The following is a 22,649-nucleotide window of genomic DNA, read 5'->3' as shown; positions in this document are numbered from 1 at the left end:
ATTATTAGGACCATTTTGAAGATGAGTTGACTCTGAAGCTAAGTGGCCACACAGATCACAAAACATTTTTATGTCAAAGCAAGACTGCAGTGTCTGATGCTTAACTCCTCAAAATGCCATCTATTATTCATATGAGCAACTCTCCTGAATTTTCTTAATCATAAATTTCTTCTAAAATAATAGTTTAGCTTAGTCCTTTCTGGAAGAAGGAGATAGATTTAACAAATTCTCTAGGCCATTTCTATCTATGTACTAGTATTTCCACCCTGAGAGTGGTTATTTTATTCAGGATACATGTGTTCAGTCACATATCATTATCATATTTTCAGAATCCATTAGGTATTAGAATGTTCATTATATAATGTGTATACTGTATTTGATTTAAACTTTTAAGTTATGCAGTGTTAATGTTTGCTTATCTCAGGATGAAGTTTTTCATTACATAATCTTATTCTAATGATCATACACTAATTTTGCCCCTGATAATTTAGTGTTTAGCTTCAAACATGCTTTGCTATCTTTTGCCATTGTCTGAAATTCACATTCTACATTTGTTAGCCGGGTTTAGAAATGTATTTTTCTTGGACATGAATGATGTTTGTTTTGTCACTAGATTTCTAGTTTTTTTTCCCCCCTGAGAATCAGATTCTAGTATCCTAACTCCTCCCACAAAATGGCTTCCCTGGTTTGTTTGGGAAGGAGACGCTGATGACTTTGCTTAATCTCAGACTAATTGGGGTTAGAACGCAGTTAGTTGTTTTTATCCTCCCTTTCTAGAAGGAAGGTAGACTCATGAGGTTCTCCCTAGCATGGTGTTATGATGTGGTTAAGCACACCGATTCTGAGCCACAGCTTTTGTATCCACTCATCTACTGAGGAAACTCATATAGTTGGCTTTTTAAAAATATGTTTTTATTGATTTTTAGAGAGAGAGGAATGGAGAGGGATAGAGAGATAGAAACATTGATGAGAGAGGAACATCATCAATCGGCTGCCTCCTGCATGCACCCCACTGGGGATCGAGCCTGCAACTGAGGTACATGCCCTTGACTGGAATTGAACCCGAGACCATTCAGTCTGCAGACTGAAGCTTTATCCACTGAGCCAAACTGACTAGGGCAGGTATATATATATTTTTGATGCAATTGTAAATGGGATTATTTTCTTAGTTTCTCTTTCTGATAGTTCATTATTGGTGTATAAAAATGCAACTGATATCTAGATATTTATTTTGTATCCTGCTACTTTATTGAATTCATTTATCAGTTCTAGTAGTTTTTTGGTGAAATCTTTAGGGTTCTCTATATACAGTATCATGTCATTTGCAAATAGTGACAGTTTTACTTCTTCCTTTCCAATTTGAGTGCCTTTTATTTCTTCTTCTTGCTGATAGCTGTGGCTTGGACTTACAGTACTATAATATGCAAATTGTCTCCTTGGGCAGTCGTTCGACTGGGAAACCAGGAGTTCAACCACTCACTATGACATGCACTGACCACCAGGGGGCGACACAGAACATGGTGGATGTTGATGACATGCTGCGACCTCTCTCTGGCCTCATGGGGGTGGGGGTGACAGGGATGGAGGTGTGGTGAGAATGCGGGTTATCTGCTGAGCTCGCTCTCACTCCCCCTGCTACCCTCCCCCGGGATGCCAGGGCTTGTGGGCCAGGGAAGCCCCCCGAGCTCAGGTGCCAGGCACCTGCGAGGAGGCCGGCTCACACCCATGTGGCCTCTTCTGGTTGAGCCGGGCCTCAGCTGCCGGGACTGCAGGGGCCTGTTTGGCTCCCCATGAGTTCGCGCAGGAGCTGGTTTGCAACGCCGGCCGGGAGAGAGCATGCTGCCTGCCCGGCTTTCATGCAGCACTGCTGGGTGGCCCAGATGCCCATGCTGTGCTTCGGCCCATAGCGTCTGGTCGCGCTCACCACATCTCTGTGTGGGGACTTGGGCGCCGTGACTCAGGTGGAGGGGGGTGCACGGGGGCCCGGGGGCCCAGAGGTCGCCTGAGACCTACCCTTCCATGCCAAACACTCACTCTTCGATCGCTGGCCAGGCCTAGGGACTGCACCTGTGCACAAATTTTGTGCACCGGGCCTCTAGTATTGAATAAGCATGTTGAAAGCATACATCCCTGTCTTGCTTCTGATCTTAAGGGAAAAGCCCATTGAGTATGATGTTGGCTGTCATATGTGGGATTGTCATATGTGGACTTCATTATGTCCCTGGCAGACAGAACCCCTGATCATTTTCACAGCGAGATGTTATGTGGCACCTCTTCCTGGCTCTGGTACTCTGGGCTGGGAAACCTCCCTCTCCTAAGGGAAAACCTTTGCAGCTGAGATAGCCCTCTGGGATCTCAGCCACCACCTGTGGGAATGAAGCCAGACCTTTTGGGTCTCCACCCTTTCTACCCATCTCGATGTGGCTTCCTCTGTAAATTCTTGGTTATAAGACTTGTGTTCAGCTAGTTCTCAGTTGGTTATTCAGGTTGGTTGTTCTATATTTTAGTTGTCATTCCAGTTTGATTCCTGGGAGGAGGTGAGTGTAGCTCCCACCTCTCTACCACCCAGCTTGGCTCTCCCAATCTTTCATCTTTCTGAAGGTAGGCAGTTATGACTATAAAGTTCCTACTTAATACTGGTTTGCCAAATCCCATAAGTTTTGGTAAATTGAATTTTCATTTTCATTAGTCTCAAGGTATTTTTCTATTTCTCCTTTGATTTCTTTGACCCATTAATTGCTCAGGAGTGTGTTGTTAAATTTCTATATATTTCTGAAGTTTCCAATTTTCCTCCTATTATTGATTTCTAGTTTCATACTAGTGTGGTCAAAAAAGGTACTTGTTATGATATCGGTCTTCTGAAATTTGTTTTGTGGCCTAACATTGTGAAATTGACCACCTGCCTTATCTAGTCCTCACACTTCTCTCTTTTCCTTTCTACCTTCAAATATCACCATTTTTAGTTTTAGTGTTTTTTCCCCCCCATTTTTAGGATATTTCTGATTCTCCAGTTCCTTATTTCCACTCCTCTGTCATGTTGCACTTAGGGATGAGATTTTGTTAACTGTTTTATTCTCATTACCAGCACTTAGTGTGTGTTTAACACGTATTTTTACAAGGAAGGACAATGTAAAACTTCACAGAAATGCGAAAAAGACTCCACCTAGTTTGCCTGTTAATTTTACTCCTAATTTCTGAAGGTCATTGAATTAAATAGAAGAAATTAAAAACAAAATTCAGTTCCAACTGGGGGTTAAGTTTACAATGCAAAGACTGACCAGAACCAGTGAAGATGACTTGCAACAGGAAAAACTTTTATTGAAACCCCACCACAGAGAAAGCCAAAGGAATGTTACTACTCTAAGAAGAATTTGTCTTCCTTCACTGGAAGGAAAGCAGAGACATAAGAGGGCCCTTATTTAGGAATCCAGCTTCAATTTGACTTTTTAATTTAAGGCCGTTCTTTTGGGGCTCAGGAAGGCACCCTCTGTTCACTCTTCATGTTGTTGACTTTGGTGGATTTCTCTTCCATGGTTTGAACTCTGGACGAGAGAACTTTGCCACGAGGATCTATTTCTTCAACAATTGTTTTAATCACGGTGCCTTTAGATGCCTCTAGAATGACACACATGAATTGGTAAGATTTCTCAAATTCATAAAGAGGAAATAACTTGTCATTTGGAACATATACAAATAAACACTGAATGCTCAACCCCGCTTTTGTTTACCTTTTATCTGATTTCCTGGTCCTTTATAGCCTTTTGATTTAACGCAAGAGCTGTAAAAATATAGAGAGCTCCTATTAATAATTTCACTCTGTGTTTTGGTGAGGAAACGGAAAAATATTGATTTAGCATGGGAGAGCATTGGATTCTTAAATAACAGTAGAAGTTTAGGTACACATGATGTAGGTCAGAGATACTTTGTACTTGATTTTAAAAAATAGTTAACAACCTTAAAATCAATTGTTTTCTCAATGAAAGCAGTCCTTACCCATCCTCTCCGTCTATCAGGCGGCAGTAGGTCTCAATCTCTTTTTCCAGGTGGACCTTGATGTCCAGGAGCTGCTCGTACTCGAGTTTCTGGCCCTCGGTCTCTGTTCTGACCTGGTGCAGCTGCTCCTCCAGGGCCCCGATCTGAGCCTGGATCTGGGCCAGCTGCGCACAGTAGTTGCCTTCCGTCTCTGTCAGGGAGCACTCCAGGGACTGTTTCTATGGGTCAGTAAGACAATTTAGTAGAAAATGTCACAGTGTTGTTTTAGCGTAAGGCAAAGCACATAGATATTTAAGAGAGTTATCTTCATGTAATGCAAATAATATTTACTCAAACGATTCTACTCGTTCAATATTTTTTTAAAATATATTTTATTGATTTTTTACAGAGAGGAAGGGAGAGGGATAGAGAGTTAGAAACATCAATGAGAGAGAAACATCGATCAGCTGCCTCCTGCACACCCCCTACTGGAGATGTGCCCGCAACCAAGGTACATGCCCTTGACCGGAATCGAACCGGGACCCTTCAGTCCGCAGGCCAACACTCTATCCACAGAGCCAAACCAGTTAGGGCTCCACTCGTTCAATATTAATGGTTGCCTTTATTATATGTCATACTATTTTTATCTGTGAGAATAACACAGTTGCTGTTGAATGTTACTCACATACCCAGGAGTGTTAGCAAAGATGAAGTTGTTTCCTTACAGGGCACAGTGTAAAGATTCCCCCCCCTCCCCCCACTCACCCAATATAGCCTGTGCTTGGAGAGTCTGACACAATTTGCCACTTCCCCCCAGAATAAAAGTTCCCCTAAACTTTGTTACCTCATTTCTAATCATGTGACAGCCTTGTCTCATGAGGACTGCAGCTCTTCTATGAAAAAATAATCCTGTAGTGACCTGCAGATACTTTCCAGAAGTAGAATGACCCAAAGAAAAGAATGACCTTTTCGTCTTTAAATCCTTTGATTCATTGGCTTGTGGATCCACATGGGTTTATATAGGGTTTCTATATAAACCCACAGAGGGATGGATGCTTGCTATAATTTTACACGGAATAAAGATGAGAATGTCTTACCCATTCATCTGCAATGATTTTTATACAAAGTCCTAATTTTATATACAATTATAGCCTCTTTTGTGGATAAATCTGGGGGTTTACTAGCCACTGTGGAAAAAAGTTTAGACTTGGGAATTAGAAAACTTGGAGAGAAGTTATGGTTCCTTCATATCCCACTGTGGGACTCTGGGAAAACGGCTTAACTTCTTTGAATCTCAGATTCTCCTTTTGGAAATAATGACAGGAATTACAAAGTCTTTCCTGCCTAAGCCCCAGAGCTATTGTGGACTCGTGTGGGTGAAAGTGCTGGGCAAACCCTTAATAAATAAGGTTGTTATTATCATCATGCGTGTTCAGCTTTGTAGGCAACCTTCATGCCTCTACTTTGCTTCCTGTTTGTGCCACTTAAAAAGGAACTTGTAAGTGCTCTTAATTAAGTGGGCAAAAGGAATGCTAGATGAAGAAGCTAGGTGCGGAGCAAACATATTTCTGCACTCCACGGACAGTGGTTTCTGATCTTTTGTCTTGGGAGAGAAGATTCATGGTAAAACTATTTCTTTTACGAGTGCCCCCCAAATAACTATACTTGCTAATTTCTAATGTTTCATAATAATTAGCATCTAGATATAGTTTTCAGGCAGAGAGGAATCTACTGTGCAAAGTGCAGATGTGCCTTATTTCAAGCATAATAATGAATGGGTAAGTATTGTGTAGAAGAAAAGTCTCTCTGAAATATTTAACTTCTAAAGCAAACACTTATTATTATTATTATTTTTAGTAATTTTTTACTTACCATTGCTAAGAGGGACTGAAGTTCAATCTCCAGGGTTTGAAGAGTACGTTTCATTTCAGTAAGTTCATTTCGAGCGGAGGTGGTGGCCCCAGCATCGTCAGAGATCTGCTGCTGCAGCGAGGCGCTCTGGAACGTCGGGAGTTATGTCAGGGTGATGCTTGCCCTCCCGGGGCCAGGTCAGCGCGCCCTAGCGTGGTCTCACCTTCTCGTTGAACCAGGCCTCCGCATCCCGGCGGTTCTGCTCCGCCAGGTCTTCGTACTCGGCCCGCATGTTGTTCAGCAGAACCGTGAGGTCCACCCCGGGCGCCGCGTTCATCTCCACGTTCACGTTGCCCCCAGCGGCGCACTGCAGAGCCTTCATTTCCTGGAACCGATTAGTTAAACCGTGTTAGTTAGGATCTGAATGTTTTTAAAGGAGCCAGACAGACATGATCCATACAGTTAGACACTTTTTTTTTTTTTTTAGGGTTCGTTTCTTTAGAGGGGGACGAATAGAAACATTTTAAACCATCAAACCACATGGAGAAATTGACAAGTTCCTTCTTGAGATTGATTTCAGACATTACAGTTGTCATCTGGAAGGCATTTTTAGAGTTTGGGAGGAGGGCGGGTTGTGGCATCGGGGGAGAGAGGCCCCTACCTCCTCGTGATTCTTCTTGAGATACGCCAGCTCCTCGGTCAGCGTCTCCAGCTGGATCTCCAGGTCCGTCCTGCACAGAGTCAGCTCGTCCAGGACCCTGCGCAAACTGCTGACGTCCGCGTCCACGCTCTGGTGAAGGGCCTGCTCGTTCTCAAACCTCAGAAAATATTTGAAAGTTGGATCCCGTTAGTCACATCACCTTTTAGGCCACTGTAGAACTTGATGCTTTGAGGTCAAACTGTTAAAATATACTCAGAACTTCACTTGGATCGGCCATCAGGCCATACATGAATTTCTCTGAAGCAAGAGAACGGAAATAGTCAAAATTTTCTTTCATGTGATGTTGACATTCATCTGTCGGCCCTCATATTTCCCAAGTAAAATATATAATTCAGGCTAGTGATTATAATACACATTTAACAGACAAATAGAAACAAAGAATTGAGCCAACCTCAAAGAGCCTAAATAAAAGAGTGACATGCTTAAATAATTAAAAAAAAATTCTCTTAAGCTCTACTTACTTTAGCCTGAAGTCATCAGCTGTTAGTCTTGCGTTATCATTTTGCAGGACAACACTGGCATTACTTGTAGTTGCAGAAATTATCTGATAAATGGAGAATTAGTGAAGAGTGAGGAAATCCTTTTTAAATTTTCAAATTTCCTTGAAGAAAGTCACCAATGAAATAATAGTAATATTTCTGGCACCCTGTCTCCAATAATATGATTCTGTTGAAAATGGGAAAGAAAATTCTAAACAGAAGGAGAACATGAGAAAAGAAAGTTAAAAAACAACAAAAAACTCTTTCTATAGAAAAGCCTGTAATATATAGCTGGAGACATTGGGCAGTTTTTGATATTTTGATATTATCAAAAGCATCAATATGCACACTTTGTACCAGGTGCTAAGTGAGACATGTTCAAAGATTAGAATTTTAATATAAATTATTTTTAATGTGCATTATTTTTAATATGAATAACGAAGTACCGAGAATTAGAAGTTGAAAGCAAAGCCCTGCTTCCTGTGTGTGATTGCTTATATATTTGTGAGTGTGTGCATGTAGCTAAATCCTCTTATGGGTCTTAACCCTCATGACATTGTGTTTCTTACCTGGCTCTTAAGGTCGTCAATTATTGGGAAGTATCTGCTGTAATCATGATCAAGACCGCGGCAAGAGCCAGGCCCATATTTCTCATACCACCCTTTGATCTTCTGCTCCAAGTCCGCATTGGCCTCCTCTAGGGCTCGCACATTCTCCAGGTAGGAGGCCAGGCGGTCGTTGAGGTTCTGCATGGTCACCTTCTCGTTGCCAGAGAGGAGGCCGTGTTCATTCCCAAGGAAGGCAGCACAGGAAGCACTTCCCCCGCCCAGCCCTGCGCCATAGCCTCCTACAGATGAGTTGCTCCCAAAGGTGCAAGAGAAGCCACTTCCAATGCCCGGCACACCGCACGTGTTTCCAGCCCCAAAGCCAGCTCCCCCACTAGACAGCCGCACAGAGCCCACCCCCGCGCAGGAGCCCAGGCGTCTGGATGCAGAAGAAAAGCGCACAGACATGGTGCCCAGACTGGAGCGAAGCTTGTGCCTGGAATGAAGCTGCCTGGTGAATGTCCTGCTCAAACAGTTCAGTTTGTCTTTATATACACGTGATCAGGGTGTTTCTGGATGAACCTTGCAACCCCTAGCAAAATGGTGCTTGCCAGCTCATCATGAATTATTTATAATTGGGTGACTTTTTTTTTTTAATGAATGTCTTTACCCTACTGTGTCCATTTCTGTAGGTGGATAGTTACCTTGGGGTTGTATGTTATCTCCAAAATAAGACAGGAAGGAGTATTATCAAGATTATTATAGTGACGCATTTCAAATTTAGTATGAGTAAGTCTTCCTGTCTCCCAGGCTTCAGGAATATAAAATCCCTAAAAGAATAAAAAAGTGTCATAGACAAGTTTCTCTTTCTCTTGATTAACAACACTCCATTCTCCTCACCCCTAGCAAGTGAGGTATCATATTTATGGTTTTCTATGGATAATATGATCTTTCTTTTTGATGTGTTGAAAAGAATCTCAAGACCAGCGGTTCTCAACCTGTGGGTCTCGACCCCTTTGGCGGTCGAACGACCCTTTCACAGGGGTCGCCTAAGACCATCCTGCATATCAGATATTTACATTACGATTCATAACAGTAGCAAAATTACAGTTATGAAGTAGCAACGAAAATAATTTTATGGTTGAGTCACAACATGAGGAACTGTATTTAAAAGGCCAGAAGGTTGAGAACCACTGCTCAAGACCTTGGGCTTATGGTACCAGAGGAACGTGACCAGGTCTTTAAATGAAAACTGAAGAATTACCATTTCATCTTTACTTGTTTTCTGTCTAAGTTCTCTTGCTAACCAGGTTAAGTGAAGGTATTGGTTACCTGTCTGGACCTCAGTCCCCTCATCTGTAAAATGAAGGGACTAGACTATGGCCTGTATGTTTTCTATTTCTGGATTTCTTTTAAAAATGTAAATAGGGTTGCCTCTGTAAATAGGTAGACTTTATTATTTTAAAAAAGTGTTGGATTTCTTTTAAAAATGTAAATAGGGTTGCCTCTGTGTGGTGGCATTATAGGTAGACTTTATTATTTTTAAAAAATGTTGTTGTTGTTGATTTTTAGAGAGAGAGGAAAGGAACATCGATGTAGATCAAAACATCGATTGATTGCCTCCTGCGTGCCCTCTACTGGGGATGGAGCCCACAAGCTGGGCATATGCCGTGACTGGGAATTGAATGCAACCTTCGGTGTACTAGACAACGCTTGATCAACTGAGCCACCCTGGCCAGAGCTATTTCCATATTTCTTGTACTTTTACATTTCTTTCATTATTTCTAGAAAACTTTTCTGCATTCATTTTCTCCACTTTTCCTTTCCTACTCACTCCTGAATTTGGTCCCAGCACTTTATGAAATTAATCTCTCAAAGATTGCTAATTATCCCACATCACTAATCCAGTCATCATTTCTCATATTCCTTCTCTTACACTCTCTTAGACACATTTGATACTAAATTCAGTTTTACTGAATTTTCAATAATTGCTTTCTGAGAATACTTCTATATCTCTGCTCCTCTTCTTTCTTCATAGTTCATAGTTTCTTGCTCTAAAATTTGCCATTTCTTACATTTTGTGCTCTGTGTTCTTGATTTGTACACACTCTCTCTTGGTGATCTCATCCCTTTTTGGCTCCAGGTGCATGTTCTAAATATACATCTTTAGCACCGTCCTTTCCCCCTCTCTAGACCCACACCTTACGACACCCTCCCGACATTTCTACTTGGATATTCTGTCTTGACTTCCAACGCAACACATAATTATCTTGGCATCAAAATTTGATCTTTTGCATCTTTTTTCATTAGTTGCTGGTGGAATTACTGTGCCATGCTCAAGATTACTAAGAAATCTCCAACTGCTATTTTCTACCAGCCCACATATAATAGGTCAGTAAGTCCTCTTGAATCTACTTTTGCAGTGTCTCTTGAAGCATTTTTCTCTTTTCTCTTTTCCTTGTCACTATCATTTTCTTTCAAATCAGTTAGTAGAACCTTCATTGGATTTCTGGTTTCAAGTCTTTTCTTTCTATCATGGTCATTAAGCAGTTGGGTGCCAAGGTTATTATTCCTGAAGTACAACACCATTCATGGAAGAACTTGGACTGTTTAAAAAAATTTTTATTAATTTTTTTTTTAGAGGGAGAGGAAGGGAGAGGGAGAGAGAGGTAGAAACACTGAGGATTGAGGCCAAAACTTGGGTATGTGCTTTACTGGGAATCAAACCAGCGACCTCTTGGTTCTTGGTTTGACACTCAACTGCTGAGCCACACTGGTGGGGAAAACTTGAACTCCTGAATCAGATATATCAGCATTCACATCCCAGTTCTGCCACTTTCTAGTTGTGAGCCATTGATGGGGAAATCAGAATGGCTCTGATGTCTCAACAGCCCTGGAAGCCATGATTCCCGTGAAGAGTGACTTTGAAAAATTCTAACTGAAAGCACTGTCCAACCCAAAGTTCTCTACTTTGACAATTCATCATGAGGGAGGGTGAAATAAAAATATTTTCAGACAGGACAGATCTCACAAATTTACCTCTTTTACATACTTTGTCAGGAAACCACTAGAGGGCAAAATGAACAAGAACAGGGATGGCTTAGAATCCAAGACAAATTGCAAATCATTATTTAAATCATTATTTATTAGTCATGAGTGAATGGAAATGAGTGCACATTAACTTTTTTATTTATTTGAAAATGAACACCCCTTTTCCAGTAAAAGGTAACCAAGAAAACAGGTCTTCCCCCCAAGAAACTTATCTTTAAGGTAGAAAGTATTTTTATTATCTCCTTGAGATTTAGAATAATGCAGTTGTGCAGGATCCTTCCCCAAATTATTCTTTTCTCAAAAATGACAGCTAGAAAGAAACCCTTTGTTCTGTCTTGCCATTGGTAATTTTAGATGTCTTTTCTTCAATGGACTGAATCCTCGATGAAAGGACTTTACCACGTTGATCTATCTCTTCAACCACCGTCTTTACCAGCGTGGTTTTGGATAAATCTAGAAGTAAAACATATATGAATACACGTATTCAACCTAAAAGATTGTATGACGAAGAATTCAACTGTTGGTTGTAATATAATATATTATGTACATTTTTGGTGAGGGAATAAATATCTATATATATAAAAGCTTAAGTGACTGGCCGATGGCCGACCAGCTGACCGGCCAACCGGCCAGTAGCTATGATGCGCACTGACCACCAGGGGGCAGATGCTCAACGCAGGAGCTGCCAAGCTGCGGTCACTTGGCAGCTGCGGTTCTCAGGTGATGAACCCAGAACCAGAGAGGAGGGAGCCCGATTCCGGGGTGTGTCACCCAAGAACCACCCTCTCACAATCCGGGACCCCTCAGGGGATGTCAGCTGGTTTCAGCCCAATCCCTGCAAGCCAGGCCGAGGGATCCCACTGGTGCATGAATCCATGCACCGGGCCTCTAGTAGATTTATAATAATATAGGGTCTCCCAAAAATGTATGCACACATGTTGAATAATTATAAAGGCAGTGTTTATTAAAATACATTTCATTTTCAAAATTGAGCTACCAGCTGTTAAAGTGTGTATACATTTTTTGGGGGATATCCCATAGTTTAGAAGAGTTTTATCCATTTAAAATAATATTTTAAGTTCCAAGCTAAGCACTTTGGTTTAAATTGTTTAAATATAGACTGTTGCCATAGTGTACAGTTGCCATTAATGCAGAAGTATTTGCTGCAATAGAAATACAATTAGATTTTATTACCTTTAGATGAATTCCCTGAGCTTCCTGATCCAAAGCCCTTTGATTTGGAGCATGAGCTGTAAAAAACAACAGTTTATTTTTTAATATTTCTGTTTATCACTTGAGACATATTTATTGAATTGATAGGTGAACATAAACTCAAGTGAACTTTGTATGCCAAAACCAGGTCTTAGTTTTTTATAAAGGAAAATAGATTTTGGGGGGCAGGAGCTGAAGGTAATGAAATGTCATCTAAAGAGAGGATAGAAAACAACCTTCTTTCCATTTGATTTTTTAAACCCACAGGTTTAGAGGCTGTGGTATACAAAATATGGAAGAGATGACTGCAGAGGCAGGAGATGAACAGGCTTTTCGGCTGTGGGAATAAAGAAGAAAGGCTTGGAGGCATGGAAGGTGAACAGACAATGTGTGGGGTCACTTACTTTCCATCTCCATCTAGCAGGCGGCAGTAGGTCTCAATCTCTTTTTCCAGGTGGACCTTGATGTCCAGGAGCTGCTCGTACTCGAGTTTCTGGCCCTCGGTCTCTGTTCTGACCTGGTGCAGCTGCTCCTCCAGGGCCCGGATCTGAGCCTGCATCTGGGCCAGCTGCGCACAGTAGTTGCTTTCTGTCTCAGACAGGGAGCACTCCAGGGACTGTTTCTGAGGATGTAAAAGATGTCAGAGCAAGGGGTGAAGCCACTTTGAGGGCTATGTAGACGAGTGTTTCCCAGCAAAAGGCAGTACTGCTCCTTAGGCAAGCTTTGGAAATTTGTGGGGCTTGTCACAATAAAATGGGAGGTGGAGAAGAAGGGGAAGTGACTGGTTTCACTGGAGATGGGGGAGGGGGAGGCATGCTAGATGACCTGACATGGGCTAAATGACCTTTTTGCCCTAAGACTTTTCCAATGGACATTCATGATATTTAGTTAATATTTGCTATTATGACCTACCTAGATATTAAAACACTTTCTGGGGGTAGCACAATAAGAAATCAACATTGGCAATCATATATTTTGAAATTACTTATGTATTTTGGGATTGCCTATTGTTTTCAATCTTATTCTGCTACTGTCCCCAGAGATCTACCCCACCACTGTTCCCAGTTTTTTTTTTCTTTTTCTAATCTGTCCTTGATTTTCTAATGTCAATCAAAGGCCTTTTCTTAAGCTGAAATGGAGATTTCAGCTTGACAGAGGTGGAATTTCAAGACAAGAGGCATATTTAATAACACAGTCCAGGCCATTATTTCAACACTACTTTTATGAATATTATACCTACTCATTTCTATTCCATAGTCTGTAATTTGTCTTGTTATGTGATCCCTACTTTAATTAAAGTAATTTTCCTCTTTCCCTTATCACATACAAATATATCTGGGTGCTTATTATTTCTCCTGATATTAGTTATTATCCAAGTGTCCACCCCCATCCACTCTTTCATTTCCCTTTTCTTCTCGTGTGGAGCAATTCCTGATTGTTTAGAACAAAACTTATTTATCAGAGAAATGTGTAAGCCTCTGTCTCTTTCATTACATACTCTAGGGGAGTTGGACCCACGTATTTACATATTAAATACATTTTATATTAAAATACATTTAATTCTCCTTTTTATTGCAGTTATGACATTGCACTGGTTTAAAATTCTTTTTGTGTAAATTGTTAAATATATTATCTATTGACTTCATTTTAAGATTATGAAGAGGAAATTATAAAATATTTGTCATGACAGACAGACAGTGGGTCCAAGAGGCTGATGGGTGCATTACATGGGTGGTACTGGGCTCTCCAGGGGCAGAGGAGTGGAAGGTGACCAGGATGGTAATGGGGAGGGTGAGTCAAGAAGTGGCAAGGGGTCAATGAGGTGTGTGGTTGGCTGTTCAGAACTTTAACTTCCTTGGTGATGGTATTCCTTCTTAAGGTTATTAATGCTGTCTCAAATCAGAGGGGACAGCATCTCTATCCCATAGCTGTCTGCTGTAAAGTTTGGCTCATAGCGGTGGAAGGAGGGCAGGATGAACTTGGAAGTTGGTAAACTACTTGGAAGTTAGAAGCATATGAAACCTTTATCCATTTAGACAACTCCCAATTTACATATGATTTGCATGCGAAACTACAGAAGATTGTGCTTAGAATTCATCTACGACAAAAGAATCTCAGGTATGGAAGTTAGTTCTATGCCGCCATATTCTAGAATTCATTTATGTTGTGTGTTAAAAAGGTTTTGTTTGTTTGCTTGTTTTGTTGTTGTGGATTCTTTCATGAGCCCAAACTATAGTACTATACTGGCTGCAGAGAATCTAACTACTTTCTAACATCATTGTTTCTGTGTGAAAATGCTTAAATTCTGACCTGGGAACTGAGTGATTCATTTCCTTCAACATAGCACAAAAGTGAGAGGAGGGATTCCTATTCAGGGGACAGCAGCAGGAACAGGTCCTCAGGGTTCCAGTTACAGGAAAGAAGAGGATGGGGAAGAGAGGAGGGTTCCAGGAGCTCAAAGTCTGTAGTCTGGAGGGTTTCGGGTACCAGCCACAGTGGTGATGGAGGTGAAAAGAGGGGCATGGTGGTTAAGTTGGGATTCAATCAGTGGTAAAATAAGTCTCCAATCTAAATGCTATCTGATAAGAAAGCACTGCCCCTTTTTAGGGTGGATAAATCAACATAACCTTCCTATTGTTTTGAGTCATCTTTTTTTTTTTTCTTGGCTTACTGCACTCATTTGTATAATAATGGCTCTTTCTTTGTGTTGCGATCTGGTGTCCTCAGGGCGCCTGAAACCTCTGACGGTAACAGGGAACCCCTGGGCCCATGTGTGCCATCATTCTCCAAATCCAGTCTTCTGGGTGCTGCCAGCTGACACTCCAGCAGTGGTTCTCAACCTTCTGGCCCTTTAAATACAGTTCCTCATGTTGTGACCCAACCATAAAATTATTTTCGTTGCTACTTCATAACTGTAATGTTGCTACTGTTATGAATCGTACTGTAAATATCTGATATGCAGGATGGTCTTAGGCGACCCCTGTGAAAGGGTCGTTCGACCGCCAAAGGGGTCGCGACCCACAGGTTGAGAACCGCTGCTCCAGAGGGAAGCTGGTTTTAGTGCTGGGTGGTCTCCAGGGACTGCTGTCCTGGACCCCCTGGTGATGAAGAGGTTGGCAGGGCTCACAGGGAATCAGAAATGCACCCTCTTTTCCTCCCCCTCCCCCCACCTCCCCAGGAAAAGCACGAGGTGGCTTTCCATAGGCTTTCATCAATACTAGGAGATGCTGAGGGCGTCCACACCAGCTCTGCCCCCTGTGCTCGCCTGATGTCAGCCTGCCACTTAACTTTGTGGTGGAGCACAGTGCCTGCTGCTTGCCATCCAGGGCTGAGATGAGCCACCCGAGGAAGGAGCTATTTCATGAAATGGGCCCTGAGCACCTGCCAGGAAAGAAATCCTCAGTGGCCTCAGGGAGGAAGAGAGCTTTGTCTAGTAGTCTCTCTGCTGAGTGTCTCAGCGTCTGTCTTCCCTGCTGTCCCCAGGAGGTATTTGTAGGTAAAAGCTCTAACAGGGAAAACGGGAGCATTTCAGCTAGACTTGTTAGGATCACGCAATGCAGGCCGACCTGCGCTGTCACCTACCATGGCCAGGAGCGACTGCAGCTCGATCTCCACGGTCTGCAGGCTGCGCTTCATTTCGGTCAGCTCCGTCCGGGCCGAGGTGGCTGCGCCCGCGTCGTCGGAGATCTGTTGCTGCAGGGTGGCACTCTGGAAGGCAGGGCGCAAAGGGGTTCACTGGGCCTGCACCCTCGGGGTGGTGAGGGCAGAGCTGATGGGGGGTTCCTCACCTTCTCGTTGAACCAGGCCTCCGCATCCCGGCGGTTCTGCTCCGCCAGGTCTTCGTACTCGGCCCGCATGTTGTTCAGCAGAACCGTGAGGTCCACCCCGGGCGCCGCGTTCATCTCCACGCTCACGTTGCCCCCGGCCGCGCACTGCAGAGCCTTCATTTCCTGGAGCAAAAGGTGAGCCTGACTTTAGGGGCCATTTACCCAAACCATTTAAGAAGAGTTTCCTAAAGGGTTGCTTCATGTCTCAAAGACTGTGGTTTAAATTCCAGTGTATAATGCGAGGCGTAAGATTTTTTCAAATGGACTCATTCGACCCAGAGTCATGCCGATCATCTATTGAATTAGTGGTCTGTTAGTGAAAACAATCCCAAACAACACCGCAGTGAAAAGGCAGCATCCCCAGAGAAGTGTTTTATTATTTTAAAATGAGACGGGGATACAAAGACCAGAGAGTGACTAGGCACATAGCGATTGACTAAATGTCAGAGAGCGTTCTCCTGGATGGGAATGAAGCAGTAGGAAAAAAAAAAAAAAAGAAAGAAAGAAAAATCCCTGCCCACAAGGAGCTCTTACAGGAGGGACAAGAGCTATCCTTTATTGAGGGCTTCCCAGGCATTGTTCGAAGTGGTTTACATGCATTACCGCATTCAAGTCTTTTGACCTTGTTATGTGTTATGTGCTATTAGACTTATTTGACAGATAGGAAAGGGAAGCACAGAGAGATACAGGAATCTCCCCAGGTTCTTAGTACTCGAAAGGCTGGGATTTGAACACCGCAGGGTCAGAATGTGGTACATACTTGCTCCAGAGTGTCTGCTGTTAGTAACTACACTCTGTGGCCGCTCTGTCCTAGGACATGTTCTAGTCTGAATCATGAAATAGTCTAATCTGGTCAAAAAATGGATTTCTGGACAAATCAGCTTATCAGTGACCTGGACGTAGTTCCTTAGGTAGCTGACCTTTTTCATCAGTACTTGCTTTTGATGGATTGGTATCTCTGCTTTCTTAAGTCATATTTTTATGGCCTTAGGCCAGTGGCCTGCCAGTGCCCACCAAGAGCAAAAGATTTACATTGCCCAAGGAGACCACTGATAACTTGAAGTTATTTCCATATTTTTTGGGGTGGGGGTTGTGTATAATTCATGTGAAAAAAAATTCTTCTTGTTAAAAGAGTTTAAATGTTGAGTTGCTTGGGCCCTGGCCAGGTAGCTCAGTTGGTTAGAGCATCCGCCTGATATGCCAAGATTGCGAGTTCGATCCTCAGTCAGGGGGCATACAAGACTCATCCAATGAATGCATAAATAAGTGAAACAGCAAATTGATGTCTCTCTAAAAATCAATAAATAAAAATTAAAAAAAAAAGAAAATGGAATTTCTTGGTGTTATCCTAGGGGTACTGGTCACTGGTGAGTGTGGTAAATTTGACACTCTCAGGGGGATGTTGAGATGCCAGTGGCTCTTTGTTCCCACCCTCAGTGCATTCAGAGGCACCTTCTTTTTGTTTAGGTGTCTTTAAGGAGGACAGTGAATCCTGCTCCTACCCTAATGCCCACAGCTGGCTGGGCTGCTGTGGTTGCTATTTCTTCTCTTCTGGGATTGTTTCTTTTCCTGATGTCACACTCTCTGCAATGCCTGGGTCTGTTTTTCACTCTCCTGCTGATACTCTGGTGGCCTGACTCTTCCAACCCCCTGCTCTGGGACACTCTCTCCTCTCCCTGTTTCTCTTTTATTTTAATTTTTTTCTTTTGAAGTACTCCTTCTCTCTCTCCCTCTCCCATAATTTTACTCTTTGGGGACAGTAGATTTGGTTTTTTAGCCATTTCTACCCAATGATGGGGCACATTTGTCATAGGTTGTTTTCAGAAAATTTGGCATCTATGATTTTGGAGACTTTTGCAATTACATTTGGGGTAGTACTTTTTTTGTGGGGGGGGGGGTTGAAGTTTCCTGGTGTTATGCGTCAAATTATGGAGTTATCATTGTGTAGGGTTCAATATTATAGTAATAAGCTCATTAAGTAGTGAGAACATTGACATCGTTTTCTAGTCTGATAGGTCTTTTGCTAGAAGATTGACCGCAAGATAAGCCTATGTGAATTAAAGAAATAATGTCATTGAAAGAAAGATGGTTGCATTAATGCAAAAGTAATGTCATATTTTCAGAAAAATAGAATATTATATCGGTCTCAAAAATGGAGGGATCCAGATCAAATTACTAACATTTATTACCTTGAGGGATGAGAGTAGAAGGGCACAGTGAGAGAAATGAAATTCTTTCTGTATAGCCTGGGCATTGTTTGAGTTATTATAATGAGCGTGAATTACTATTATACATTAATTGTCCCCCGGAAGTATTTCAAATGTGTGCAATTGTGATGTGACTAGAAGTGAAGCTGCTCCTACCTCTTCATGGTTCTTCTTGAGATACGTCATCTCTTCACTCAGGGATTCGTACTGCAGCTCCTGGTCGGTCCTGCAGAGCGTCAGTTCATCCAACACTCGCCTTAGCCCATTGATGTCGGCCTCGGTGTTCTGGTGAAGGGCGAGCTCATTTTCATACCTTGAGAGGCATTAAGTGAACATCAGCACAAGTGAGACCACCTCAAGAGACAGGACAATAATGCCTCAATTGCTTTTAATTGAAAGTTAGACATTGAGTTCGGAATCCGAATATTATAAAAGTACACAGAGAAAGCCCTCTTCTCTCCTTTCACCCAATTCTGGGCAGGATAATCTGCAGATATCTAATCACACAAATTCCACTGGTATATCCCAATTAAATAAAACACACCACTTTGTAATTTTACCTTGGTTAATATTTTTTACTTAGTCAACAAATATTTACAAACATCTTTGCTCTTGGCAGTACACTGAGTGGCCAGATTATTATGACCACCCCATCAGTACAATGAAGTGAATTAGTTATGCAAATAATAATAATAATAAAACCTGAGCTGCGGATGACTTCCGGCTAAAGTAGGTGACAAAATAATCACACTCTAGAAAAAGTTCCCTGTCTATGTACTGTGTTAAATAAGCATTTCCATTTCATCCCACATAGAACGAAGTGCAACCTAAGAGATTAAAGGAAGTAATGCATGTTATAATATGATATAAAGCATGTTATAATCTTTCAATTAGCTATACTTAGAATTTATACATACTTATTACATTGCTGTGACAAAATATCACTGTATTTCTATGCCTGCCTAGAATATACACTGAGTGGCCAGATTATTATGACCACCCCATCAGTACAATGAAGTGAATTAGTTATGCAAATAATAATAATAATAAAACCTTGAGAGTATTTGCTTAGGAAGTTTTCAATTTTCAGTATTTTTGGAAGTGTCAATGAAATACTGATGGGGTGGTCATAATAATCTGGCCACTCAGTGTATATTCTAGGCAGGCATAGAAATACAGTGATATTTTGTCACAGCAATGTAATAAGTATGTATAAATTCTAAGTATAGCTAATTGAAAGATTATAACATGCTTTATATCATATTATAACATGCATTACTTCCTTTAATCTCTTAGGTTGCACTTCGTTCTATGTGGGATGAAATGGAAATGCTTATTTAACACAGTACATAGACAGGGAACTTTTTCTAGAGTGTGATTATTTTGTCACCTACTTTAGCCGGAAGTCATCCGCAGCCAGCCTGGCATTATCAATCTGCAGAATGACATTGGCGTTAGCCGTTGTGGAAGAGATAATCTAGAAGAAATCAAGAGGGAGAACATAACAAATAAGTTGCTTTTATAATTTATTATTTCAGGAGATAAGGAATGTTACACAATGAAACTCTTGCATAAAAATCTGACTCCCTTAGGTAACAACCAAAATGTTTAAACTTTAATTTTTAAAAGTTACAGGTATGGTTATACTCATATATATGTTTTTTTCTCATATACTCATATAACTTTAGAGCATAATACTTTCTTATCAATGAACATACTTCAAAATAAAAAAAATAGTGAAATTATTAACATTTAAGCTACATGGACATTCTTGAATCAAAGTGCCTACCTCTGACTAAAAGGAAGAATTATTTACCTAAATAAATAAATAAATGCAATGTAAATTACAGGTAACAGTTATAAAGCATTTCTTGTTGTAGCTCTGTCTTTTGCAAGGTAATTCTTCATTTTAAATACTTGGAATAGTTTCAAGTTTGCGATTTCTCACCTTACTCTTAAGATCGTCGATTGTTAGGTGGTATCTACTGTAGTCATGATCAAGTCCACGGCAGGATCCAGGACCATATTTTTCATACCAACTCTTGATTTTTCTCTCTAATTCAGCATTTGCCTCCTCCAGAGCGCGCACATTATCCAGGTAGGATGCCAAACGGTCGTTAAGATTCTGCATGGTCACCTTCTCGTTCCCAGAGAGGAGGCCCCCTTCGCTTCCAGCAAAGCCGGCACAAGCTGCATTGCCAAAGGCACCACCAGCCTGGTTCCCACCAGAAACACTGCCCAGGCTCCCTCCCAAGGCACAGGGAAGTCCACTTCCAGCAGCAGAGCTGCCACATGCATTGCCGCCTGCAAAGCCCACGCCTCCACCGGCTGGTCTGACGGATCCAGGTCCAGACCGCAAGCAAATACGCCTGGACCCACTAGAAAATCGGAGAGACATGGTGGTATGAGAAATGTTCCTTGTCTGTGGATAGCTGTAGCTTCAAAGGAGAACAGAATATTGTGCACTGATGCTTTCTTTGAGCTTTTATACACACCATTTGGGATGTTTCTATTTGAGTTATGCATGCCAAAAGAAAAATGGCATCATTCAGATTAACATGAAATTATGTGTAATTGGATGATCTAAAAAAATTAATGTCTACCATCTCTGGCTGTTGCTTCAGGGTGTTTGTTATCTTACATATAATAGGGTTCATTCTATATTAAGTTCATTATTTTAACTGCTAATTTTGAATGAGTAATCCTTTACTTTCATCTTGATCCTAAGAATATACCATCATTATCTGGCACAGGATATTATAAAATTTTAAAAGTTAAGTAAGACTGTAATAGGGTACCATCAGCTACAGCAGAGTCTTAATTACCAGAGAGGTATATAAAGAACCATTAACAACAGAAACACATATTTTATCCCACCAGAACAACAACAAAAAAAGTGTTATTTTAAAAAATATAATCCTGGTAACTTCTCTGGTCTTACCAGGATTTTAACATCTACTAATTACCTTGAACAATAACATAAATATTGACTGATTCCTTTATTTAACACCCTCCCCCAGCTAAAAGTATCTTTTCAATTGAACCCAGAGAGGCTTGCAGAAAGGGTTCAGATAATTGTTAAAATGTGGATAAAACAGTTTCCACCTCAGTTTGTTGAGATTCTAAAGGAGATTACACTTAGCACAGTGTCTGGCAAATGAAAAACTGTCAATGAAGAGCAGACGTTGTTATTGTTATTATTATTGTGTTACAAACTGTGTGTGTGTGTGTGGGGTGGGGTCTGGGGAGGTCAAGCTGGGAATAAAGGTGAGGTGAGTAAGGAGAAGTGACCCAAGGAGCCTCCTCTTGAAGCAGTAGTGAGGAGGGTGGGGGTGAAGCAGGTGGAAAGGTAGGAGGGACTTGGTTGGACTTGACTGGTTTCAGGTTCAGGTATAAAGTTGGTTTGTCACCAGGACAGTCAGGGTGTCTTCTGGAACTGGGTTGGCAGAAGCAGTCCAAAGCCTGCTCAGCCAGTACTTGTCACCAGCATCAGCATGGCCTTTAAATGAAATTTGGCAAAGTTGTAAGATCTTTTTATTACTGCGAAGAACCTCAGATTTCACGTAATTCAGTCCCTGTTTTTGGAAGATGAATCAACTGAGACCCAGAAATGTTAAACAATTTGCTCAGTCACCAGGCACATGCCAGGGGAAGACTTGGCATATGTTCAAGATGGCCTTGAGATTCTGGCATCATGAGCATATCTTATATATACTCTAAATGAACCATGCTAATACATATACCTGCGGCACATATTGTCATCAATAGTATTAACATGTAGTATAAATTGTAAAAATTATTCTTTTAATTGTTATTGGATTACTGAATCAAAATATTAAAGAATTAGAATATTAAAGTATATAAGGAATTAAAAATCTCTTCAGTGCCTGATTATTAACTGTACATAATAATACTTAGACAACTTATAGATGTAATGTGTCTATATCCTGCATATGGAAAGAAACTACTTCTAAAAGAGCATTTGTGACAAAAAAGGCAAGAAGTATAAATTTAAGTAAGTGGATTCTCTGCAGTCAGTATCACCCTTGGCAATCCCACATTGTTAACCACACTTGCCCCTGCCCTTCTATTTCCACCAGGGGGCAGTGTTCACCTTCAAATGGATATTGCTTAGATTCTGAACCTCTGCTTTGGCCTTAACTAGAAATTATTAACCCCTGATCAGAAGCAACCTTAATATTGAGCTTTTCAAAATGCCAGAGCACAATGAATATAAAGACAAGATTTCCTTACATTTATATGGTGCTTTACAGCTTCCAAAGTGATTTCTTGTGTATTATCTCATTTGGACCTTACAAGGAATCAGGAAGAGAGGTTTCTTTCCTCTGATTTTAAGATGAGAAAACACATGTTTCTTATAACAACTTACGTTTTTTGAAATAAAACTCATAACAACATGAAAGGAAATTTTAATGAGCACCTACGATGCACCAGGACTGTACTAGTAGCAGGGAACACGAAGGGGAAGAAAATAGCTGCCTCAATCTCTTATTGTGAATAATGCTGCTGGAAACATGACCCTGATTTCAATTCTTTTGGACGTTATTGTTGAATTATATGGTAATTCTAATTTTGATATACATATATTTAAATATATTTTTATTGATTTCAGAGAGGAAGGGAGAGGGGGAGAGTTAGAAACATCAATGATAAGAGAATCACTGATCAGCTGCCTCCTGCACATCCCCTACTGGGGATCGAGCTCACAACCCAGGTATGTGCCCTGACTGGGAATCGAACCGTGACCTCCTGGTTAATAAGTC

General features: G+C 41.2%; 2 protein-coding genes across 2 annotated transcripts; both read right to left on the bottom strand.

Moving 5' to 3' along the window:
- Window positions 1-3,293: 3,293 nt before the first annotated feature.
- Window positions 3,294-8,369, bottom strand: KRT27 (keratin 27, type I). The gene is made up of 8 exons (XM_005861845.2): window positions 7,593-8,369; window positions 7,006-7,088; window positions 6,485-6,641; window positions 6,047-6,208; window positions 5,845-5,970; window positions 3,994-4,211; window positions 3,729-3,778; window positions 3,294-3,615 (listed from the first exon to the last, which is right to left on the bottom strand). Exons 1-8 carry the CDS (start codon window positions 8,034-8,036, stop codon window positions 3,473-3,475), a joined length of 1,383 nt encoding a protein of 460 aa, XP_005861907.1. The 5' UTR covers window positions 8,037-8,369; the 3' UTR covers window positions 3,294-3,472.
- Window positions 8,370-10,728: 2,359 nt separating this feature from the next.
- KRT28 (keratin 28, type I) lies at window positions 10,729-20,324 on the bottom strand. Its single transcript, XM_005861983.2, has 8 exons — window positions 19,814-20,324; window positions 19,260-19,342; window positions 18,022-18,178; window positions 15,620-15,781; window positions 15,414-15,539; window positions 12,236-12,453; window positions 11,814-11,869; window positions 10,729-11,072 (listed from the first exon to the last, which is right to left on the bottom strand). The coding sequence occupies exons 1-8, from the start codon at window positions 20,261-20,263 to the stop codon at window positions 10,930-10,932; spliced, it is 1,395 nt and encodes a 464-aa protein (XP_005862045.1). The 5' UTR covers window positions 20,264-20,324; the 3' UTR covers window positions 10,729-10,929.
- Window positions 20,325-22,649: the final 2,325 nt, after the last annotated feature.

The sequence above is a fragment of the Myotis brandtii genome, unplaced genomic scaffold, assembly GCF_000412655.1.
Source record: "Myotis brandtii unplaced genomic scaffold, ASM41265v1 scaffold157, whole genome shotgun sequence".
Lineage (NCBI taxonomy): Eukaryota > Metazoa > Chordata > Mammalia > Chiroptera > Vespertilionidae > Myotis > Myotis brandtii.
Note: the sequence above shows the minus strand (reverse complement) of the source record. Positions and strands in the feature narration are given on the sequence as shown.